This window comes from Lupinus angustifolius, chromosome LG04 (genome assembly GCF_001865875.1).
Source record: "Lupinus angustifolius cultivar Tanjil chromosome LG04, LupAngTanjil_v1.0, whole genome shotgun sequence".
Lineage (NCBI taxonomy): Eukaryota > Viridiplantae > Streptophyta > Magnoliopsida > Fabales > Fabaceae > Lupinus > Lupinus angustifolius.
The window spans coordinates 1,898,992-1,908,254 of NC_032012.1; the positions used below are offsets into that span (position 1 = coordinate 1,898,992).

General features: G+C 31.8%; 1 protein-coding gene across 2 annotated transcripts; it reads left to right on the forward strand.

The window, feature by feature from the left end:
- On the forward strand, window positions 4,373-8,890 carry LOC109345058 (mitochondrial outer membrane import complex protein METAXIN-like). Of its 2 annotated transcripts, none has more exons than XM_019583825.1 (6): window positions 4,373-4,646; window positions 5,252-5,595; window positions 5,716-5,792; window positions 5,937-5,997; window positions 7,552-7,699; window positions 8,432-8,890. In XM_019583825.1, the coding sequence occupies exons 1-6, from the start codon at window positions 4,481-4,483 to the stop codon at window positions 8,626-8,628; spliced, it is 993 nt and encodes a 330-aa protein (XP_019439370.1). In that variant the 5' UTR covers window positions 4,373-4,480; the 3' UTR covers window positions 8,629-8,890. The 2 variants fall into 2 exon arrangements, with proteins under 2 accessions (XP_019439370.1, XP_019439371.1); XM_019583826.1 differs by having other exon boundaries at window positions 7,552-7,675.

Sequence of the window (9,263 nt, forward strand, 5' to 3'; positions counted from 1 at the left end):
TGTTCTGATATTGTAAAGAATGATCTCTGCCCAGAATAAGATAGTTACCGAGTGTCCAAGCAAGGTTAAGTTTAGCGCGTTTAGCAAATATATTATTGTAGCCAACAAAGACGGCAAAGTTGTTCATTCATTTTATGATTAGGGATAACAATGAAAATCGAACCTGTAGGTACCCATCCAAACCCAACCCGAACTTAATAAGGAGAACTCATTATAATTGGGTTTGAGTTTGGGTTTGGATTTTAGCCAAGTACAATTTTCGAATTCGGGTTCGAGTTCAAATTTCATACAGGTAATACCCTACCCGAACCCATCTCAAACCCGTCCCAAACCCGAATGATATATTTGTCAGGCTATTATTACAGACTCACCTCAACACATGCCTCTAAGAACCAAGAAGAAACTCATCTTATTAACTGATTTTATTGAGGAGTAATACTTTTTATATGTCTATTTTAATAAACTGATTATACGATTAACCTCAATATTTCTCTAATAATAGGTATCACTAATTGTAGGATGGTGTGTATTTAAGCTATTGGATTGATTGCCGATAGATAACTAAGAAAGAACATACATTTTCTAAGCAGTAATATATATATATATATAATAGTTTCCGTTTTCTAATAGGATTTGGGTATCCGAAACTCGTTAATTTGGAGATAGTAGTATGACTTTAGCATATGTGTTGAGAACATTTAAGCTATGTCATTATCTCCTTAATCAAAAAGGTGAAAATCATAAATTGGACAAATTATGTATGCAAGTTTGTAAATTGAAATAAAAATGTATGGATTATAAAGTAGTTTTTAAATTAAATATTTGTAAAATAAATAGATATTTTAAAATAATTATGTAAAAACTAAGGAAATCTGTATAACCCAAAAAGAAATAATTCAGGAAGTGCATATTTTAGCCTCATAATGTATTCCTCTCAACATGGTTGCATTTTGGTCCATTTCTAACATGTTACAAAAATTGCACAATGCAAAAAGCGCAATCATTCATTTTAGGCATTGTCTGCGTGCATTGGAAATGTTGGATAATGTTTTATTAGGCTACAATAAGGCCGTTTTAACTATATAAATATATAATTATATATAAATATAAAATTATTTTAATTAATTTACATTTAACTTTCATATATTTATTAACTTCTTCAATCATATATATATATATATAAACATCAACCCTTTTGAAACAGATAGAATATACAACAACACTCTTTGTTATTTTGATGGAGATGGTCCATTGGTGGATAATGGAGTTTTCTCTTTGAAAAGGTTGAGTGTTATTGAAAAGACAAGTTCAAGTGGTTCCCAAAATTTTACTATAATATGCCGTAGTTGCAATATTTTCATTTAGTGGATTTTTTAGTGAATTATTCATACCATGAAGTTATAAAAATAACGTGAGAAGGCATCCAAAAACTGCAGCCAACAAATTTGGATGAGAACTGAGACCCATAATGATAAGTTATATGGGCTTCTTTCTTAAACCCGAATACATTACCTCGAAGTAAACATATTAGTAAGAGAATTTTCTTCAAAAAGGTCAATACGATAAGTTATATAAGCAATAAATTGAATTTCTTTTTGAGCAACAGGCTTCATATGATAGCATCATCCTTTGTAGCGATCAAGACTGGTAAGCATGTTAGTCCACATAGTCGTCCAAGTACTAGTACTCAGGATAACACTTGCATCCTTTATCTCACCACGATTGCTAGCACAGAGTTAATCGACATTTATTCCCTGAATATCACCATTGCTTCTTCTCCGAGAAAAGAAGTTCACGAGTCATAAGTCTTCTACCTCCACACGACATTGCTCCATCAAGCTTTCGCTCATTGCAGAAAATTCTCCACTACTGCCTCCTGTTGGAGTTTGGGCCCTAGCGGCACTTGCTTCTTTAGGTGGAACTCCAGGTTGAGGAGTTACTCGGAATGCTGCACAAAACAATGAAATTTATTTAGTCTATATTTGATATCAACAACTTATCTATTATTATAATGTCATCTTTAACGATGTTTTTAATTGTTTTTACAAGTAATTTAACTCACTTTTATGTAAATGACTTATTATCAAAGTACCGATATCATTTTATATGTCATTGATTCTTTAATTTTTTAGTATATATACACATATTAAAATTATTCGCAAAATATTTATAAGTATATCATTTTATATGTGAAACTATGTATATATAAAAATAACTAATATTGAGAAAACTTTATCTAAAATAGAGAAAATTACATTATATTTAATCAGATCTAAGGTTGGGTTCATATTCAAAAGTTAATCCAATTGATATTTAGAGTTAGGTAAATCTTTAAATCAAGGGTCAAACATAAACTCAAAAAATTAACCTAAATAATATTTATGATTAGATAAGGAATAAACTTTATTCATCCCATCCCAGCACATGTGGATCCCGGAGATGCACACTAACGCAACAATGATAACCACTTCATTCAGATTTTCAATATACAATATCAATATACTACTACAAAGATGTGCACCATGTTTTGGATAACATAAATTATGTTTTTTCTTCTCCCATGCTTGATAGTGAAAAAAGGAGAGGATAACATTGCAGTTAATTTTAATTCTCAACTAATTTCTGAACACGAATTGAGGAGAAAAGACTTCCCATGATTTGCTATTTTAAGTAATGCTATCTCCAATCGTCGATAATTGAAAGATTGTGATGAATGAATTTACTATTTCAAACCTCAAAGTTAATGACATGTAAGTAGTTATCTCATAACTCATTGTTCAAACATAGAGTTTCATTGACTTGAGAACACATTATTGATGGGATGGAGTGTAAGATAAGAAAATTGGATAGGTGATCTTTTTATTTTGTTTGTTATTATCAATGTATTTTTTTATCATTTTGGGTAAAGAATTAATTCCTCATAATACATGTAATTCTAAAAATCTAAGCCATTGAACTTTTCACTATCATGAGAATATAGTGGAGTATTACATTACTATATCAACATATTATTTTATTGTATTTTTTTGTGACACTTTTCTTTATAATTTCGATATTCAACGCATGGATGGGTTGTGTATACTCCATTATTTATTACATACTCGTATTGTAATGATGATGATCAATTTCAAATCACAAGGTGTAATTTGCATTTTATGGTGCCTTCATTTTATCAAGGCTATCTGATTTAAAAATGTTAAAGAATTATAAAGGATGATAAATAGAGTGAAAATATGGTGAGCTATTTGATATAAACTATTTAACATTTCTTGGATATCATAAAACGATTTATTTTCTAGGCAAAAATAAATATTTTAAAATTTAACTTATAAACAATGAGCAATCAATTTTGGTAATAATCAAATAGAAGGTTAACTAATAGAAAGATGAAAAAAAGTGAGAGAAAAAAAATATCACATATTATTAATATACTATCCACCATGTATATTTAATCATTATTGATTTAAAAAAATTAATATAAATGAATAATAAATGATATATTAATCATGCATAAATTTTTATGCCAATAATTTATGGATATTATACTGATAAAAAAAATGGCTCAAGAAAATTACAAGTTCACATTTCAAAAAATGTTGATTTATTTTTTTAGGATTGATTTTGTTCTTTTTGTATTTCTAAAACAGTATCTCCCTTCCCTCCTTAACACTATTAAATTATTAATAATATTTTATATAAAATAAATTTAATCAAATCAACAGTTGAATTGAAAGTTCATATCTTATGAATCTCATATATCAGATTTCTCAAAAAGTACAAAATTATTTAGCACTCCAATTATATATATATATATAGTCCCTCCTCCAAAATTATTTAGCCCTTCAAATTTATAACAAATAAGTATATAATTATTAAAAAACTGATCAACTCACCTAATTTATATTTTATAAAAAATATTAATCTAATTACATAAATTTAGGTTAACTATAATTAGATTATGTAAATTTACTAACAAGACATGAGTCTAGTGGTGTAAGGTTTGTTAGATCCCAAAATAACGAAAAGGTCAATGGTCAATTCCTACAAACAATACTTATTGAGAGATTAATTGCTTACCAAAATTCGATAAGATAAAAAAGTTATATAAATTTAAGATAATATAAACAAAATTAAGTATGCTCAATTTAACATCATCCTCTAATAAAAAACACCAACGAATATTGGTTGAAGTGATATGTTTGATTTTCCTTAAGCAAGTTCTCGAGTTCAAGAGGAAAAAATATCTATTAAAAGATTAGTCCAACATACATATAGATATTTCGACTCGGACAGAATTGTCTCCAGGTGCGAGGATTGAAAAGAAAAAAAAAACAGAGTTGCCAGACCCGGATGATTAGTAAAAAAACAGAGCCGGATGATTAGTTTCGGATCTATTCACACAACAAAGAAACCAATGAACTTTCGGATCACCCAATAACATCATAATCAAACCACATCAAGTTTTGTTGTGTTTGTGTGCATGTCAATGGAAGCAGCGAATGATAACATAAAGAACACCCTTGTGGTGAGAAAACCCTGCTTTGGTCTTCCAACCGCGTGTCCACAAAGCCTCTCTGCTTATATTTACCTCAAGCTTTCTCAACTTCCATTTCACTTGCACTTCCATCTCAACTACCCTGATTCTGGTACCTACAGTTCTATCATCTTCAATTACCCCTTTGTTTTGTTTCTTCATTTGTTTCATAAAGTTTTGTTTTTTATTCATTTTATTGTGTTTGAGGCTTCTGGGTCATCTTGCATTTATGTCTATCTGATAAAGTTTCTTTCTTTTCTATGTTTTTAGAGGAAATATTGATGAAAACATGTTCAAAGTAGTATTTGACAGAGATTAATTTGTACCTAACATTTGTATTGAAAATGATATTTAAGATTCTTAAGGACCTATTTGGTGTTTTTCATTTCTAAGGACTGAAGGGGCTTTTGGAAGAGCTTATAGAGAGTTTGTTTTGACTTATGAGAATAGCTTTTAAGGTCCTTTTAGTTTATTTCAATAATCTTGCCTGAGAAGCTTATGACAATAAGCTCTTTTTAGCTTATTTCAATAACTTTGTTAGAGAAGCTTATGAAAATAAGCTCTTCTTAGCTTATTTCAGAACTGCTTATTGAATAAGCTCTTAATTAAGTTGTTTACCTCGAGACATCCTAAATTCCTGGAGCATATTTTTTTCTTGGGGTGAATTCAGGTATTCACTTACGATTTTATTTAATTATTGTGGATTGTGGTTTTTAGATCAAATTCCTTACTTTGAGGCTGGTGATAGTGTGGTATATAACAATGAGAAGGAGGGAATCATTGAGTGCTTGAAAAAGGATGCAAGAGTAGGTGATTTGGATTTAGATTCTGGAGTTTCTTCACTGCCCGAATGGATACCAACCAAAGTGATGCTTACCACGTGGCTTGCTGATGCACTTGAGTATGAACTGTGGGTGGGGTGTGACGGCTCCTCGGCATATAACATCTATTATTCTGATCTTCCTTGGCCTATAGGAAAGGTCTTGTTTTGGAAGAAATATCACTGGGTAAAGCAAAAACATGCAATAACTAAAAACAATGTTGAAGTAAAGGAAGAAGAGGTTGGTTTCTCTTGATACTATGAAAAGCTCTTTGTATAAGTGCGTAATAGTTTCGATTTTCTGTAAATCATTTTCCCCCCTTTATTTTGGTATTTATATATAGCTACTTTGTACCAACAGATTTACGAGAGAGCAAACTCTGCTTATGATGCTCTGTCAACTTTGTTAGGGGATGCAAACTACTTACTCGGAAGCAGGTGACTTGTCTTGTTCTGTATTATGTCAGTTTACCTTTTGTTAGCAATATGTACCACATTTTGGTTTTCCTTTCATTTTCAGAGCAAACTTTGAACTTAAACATCCTGGTAATGTATGCACATGTGTTCGTTCTGTTTTTGCAGGCCATCAAGCTTGGATGCTATTTTTCTGGCACATGCATTAGTTGTTCTTCAAGCTTTACCTGTGAGTTATATTACCGAATATTTATATCATGATTCTGATATTTAAGTTAACTATGGATGCTCTAGTGACTATTGGCCACTTGGACTATGGTGGTCAATAAATATGAGAGTCAAATGGAACTTGTAAGTGTTAGCTTTTATTTTAATGATACTTTACTCTCAACGCTGGGAATATTGGTAATTAGCTACAACTGGTATGCTTGGTAGTCAGAACCATGAAATTGTTGAGCCCAATTCTCACAGAAGAACCGAGGAAGTAGTTAATGGTTGAGAAAACTTACGTGAAAGTTGAGGTTGAGTGTGTTGAAATATGAACAACCAGCCTTTGGTTCAAACCAGTAGGAATGGGCAAGTAGTGAGGGGTTTAGATAGTTTGCATGAGATCATAAGTTCAAACCTCATTACCACCATTGTAGTTTACAGGTTCTAGTGAAATATGATTGCATATTACTGTCAAAGTACAACAACATATTCTAGCTGTTGAGCTTCATGACTTTTGCATTATGACCAAGGGAACTTTTGAAGTTTACACCCTAGGAACTATCATCCAGCCAGTTAGATTCTTAGAATATGAATAAATGTTGTTTATGGCTGCCTATTGACTGCAGCAGAAAATCAGTCTACTAGAATTTATTTGATGACAGTGGAGGAAACTCATAAAAGATGGCGATATTTCTTAGGATTATCCTTTTGTCTAGTACAATTTTTGGATTTTTATTCGATTTCGTAGCACAATAGTATTAGTAACAGATGCATTCCAGCAACAATAATAACAGCCAAAAGGTATCCTTCTCTTGACTTATCAACTTGGACTATATCTTCTGAAAAAATAATACGTGTTGAAGAATTTGCTTGTGGATGTGCCTGGTTTGCCCATTACTAAGGTAAAAAAGATATGGATTGCAAGTCAATCCTTGGTGGAAACCTATTGTTTTAGGGAGAAATTATCGGTAACCCTTTCATGCATTTGTGCAGTAGTTACCCCATCATATGTATTCTTCATTGCTCTCTAATATATACAACATGAACTGTTTTCTTCTCTAGAGTTTTCCACATAACTTTTCATTGCTCCCTATCACATGATTTTTTCTAGATCAAATAATATAGGTGCGAGGTATATGTACTGCTTTGCTATGTGGGGTATCTATTGCTTAGGACTTTTAGTGGTCACATGGGATAGATCATTTGCAAGACTTGTAGTGATGAAATACTGAGCAAATGGGAGATTGATGATTTGTTAGTTCTTGTTTTCTTCTATTGAGCAATGCTATTCTTGAAGCATAACCTGATATCAGGCAATACTTCTGAACTCGGAAATTCTGGCACAAAAGTGTTACAGTCCTATACACTTTAGTTGTCTTTGCATTCATTCAACTGAGTTTCCTGGCTTCTTTCCTAAATGAATTTCATAGATTGCCAGCTCTGTTTTTTTTCTTTTGTTGTCATTTTTGCTCCCGAGGTAATTGTATTCTGTTTGCATAGAAGCTATTGCTTACCGGAAGCGATGAGAATCATTATTTTCAGAGAAGTTTGAACTTGGTTTCCGGTGTTTCAGGAATCGTCAACACTGCAGATCAAGTTTTCAGAACATGTAAATTTAGTGAGATATGTTCAACAACGTAAGACAGAACTTATAGAAGCTGGTGCGTTCCCTTCCAATGACACGCCTTTTCATGCAGGTGCATCATCATCAGCTTCCAGAGGTCAGTTGTAAATGCATGCTTTTCTAACTGTAATCTGTCATTTTTATTTGATGGGATTTCCGTAACAAGCATAACTAGTGTTTCTTTCTTTTTCCTTTTATTTTTAATTTAGGTAACTACCAAGGAACCCTTATCTCTCTTTTCTGGTTTGAGTTCCTTCTAGTAATAGTGTTATTTGAAAACAGTGGCTTGCAATATGATGCTCGGTAGTACAAGCCTATAAAAATTCTGAAATTCTGAAATGTGTAGGTTTCCAGCTGACTGTAACGGGGACGGGTTTAATACAACCAATGAATTATAAATCTTCGAACATCTCTTGATGGGAAATTTTGTAATTTTAATTGGTATACTTGTGGAATGATTGAGTTGTGAACTTGATTAATGATTCCTTCACCTAGATTTGTGATCTTGCTCCTCAATCATATCCTTCGCATGATAAAAAAAACAAGTGCTCATAGTAGTAAGTAGTTGACTTCTAAGCTCTAACATACCTTATAAGCTTTGTTCTATACACAATAGAACCATAAAACCTTCTGAGTTCTGACCATAAACAAAAAAAATATAGAAAAGTATATAAGGTTTCAGGTTAGAATGCTACATCGCAAAGTAGTCTGTTTCTTTTAGCTTTTCGGATATATACTACACGAATTATGTGAAAAATATATCTTTTGCTATATTAAGCTCTCCCAGTCACTTGTTTTTAATGCAGTTTGATGTCATTTTTTCAATTAGGGTCGAAGTCCAAGAGCAAACCCAAAGGAGATAAAACGAAGGAGGAGTCAAAGGAGGAAAAAACCTATCGAAAAAGGGCCAAATATTTTGTGGTAGCACAGGTGGTAGCAGTTGTTCTTTTTGTCAGCATCATGTCTGGATATGGTAATGGTGATGTGGAAGTAGATGATGCTGATGCAGACTATGGCTATGATTAAATGAAAATGCATTCATTTGTTCTTCTTTCTCTCAATAACAAGGCTTAGGCTGATGACTACTTTTTGAAAAATGAGACTTTATTTCTTTTGTATGATGCAAATTGAAAAGTATCATCCATACCAAATTACCAATTGTAGGATATTTTTGTTCTATACTTGAGCTGATTTAAGTAGGTTATCATTGTCTCACTAGTGGTGACTATACATTTTCATTCAATGGATGGATGAATACATAGTGAAATAAGAAACTGAAAGATTTTGTTAAAATTGTTTGTTTGGAAATTTTCTTAGAAGCTAATCATAGGTTGTAGAGAGGGTCTTTGGGTGTGTTTTTCATTATCTTGAGCATGAAGTCCACTAGTAAAATATTTCATTATCCTAAGATGGAATCTTCCTTCTACCTTAAGAGGAGGTGGCATCACAATTTTACAATAGTGTGGTGTACTGGTGTTTTAGTATATTTTTCAAAATAACAAAAATAAAATACTTTATGCCTACCTCTCAAACTGTGATCGGTTGAATTCTTTACTATTTACCATGTACCACAAAGATCATATGACATGAGATTGATTTAGCGAAAAAGTTCATAAAACCCTCTAAAACTTTATGTGTTTTATAAGTAGATAATGTAAACT

Coding starts and splice junctions, on each gene's coding strand:
- LOC109345058 (XM_019583825.1), top strand. CDS start 4,481: ATGTCAATGGAAGCAGCGAATGATAACATAAAGAACACCCTTGTGGTG. Junction 5,793..5,936: donor AACTACTTACTCGGAAGCAG/GTGACTTGTCTT, acceptor CTGTTTTTGCAG/GCCATCAAGCTTGGATGCTA. Junction 5,998..7,551: donor TTGTTCTTCAAGCTTTACCT/GTGAGTTATATT, acceptor CCGGTGTTTCAG/GAATCGTCAACACTGCAGAT.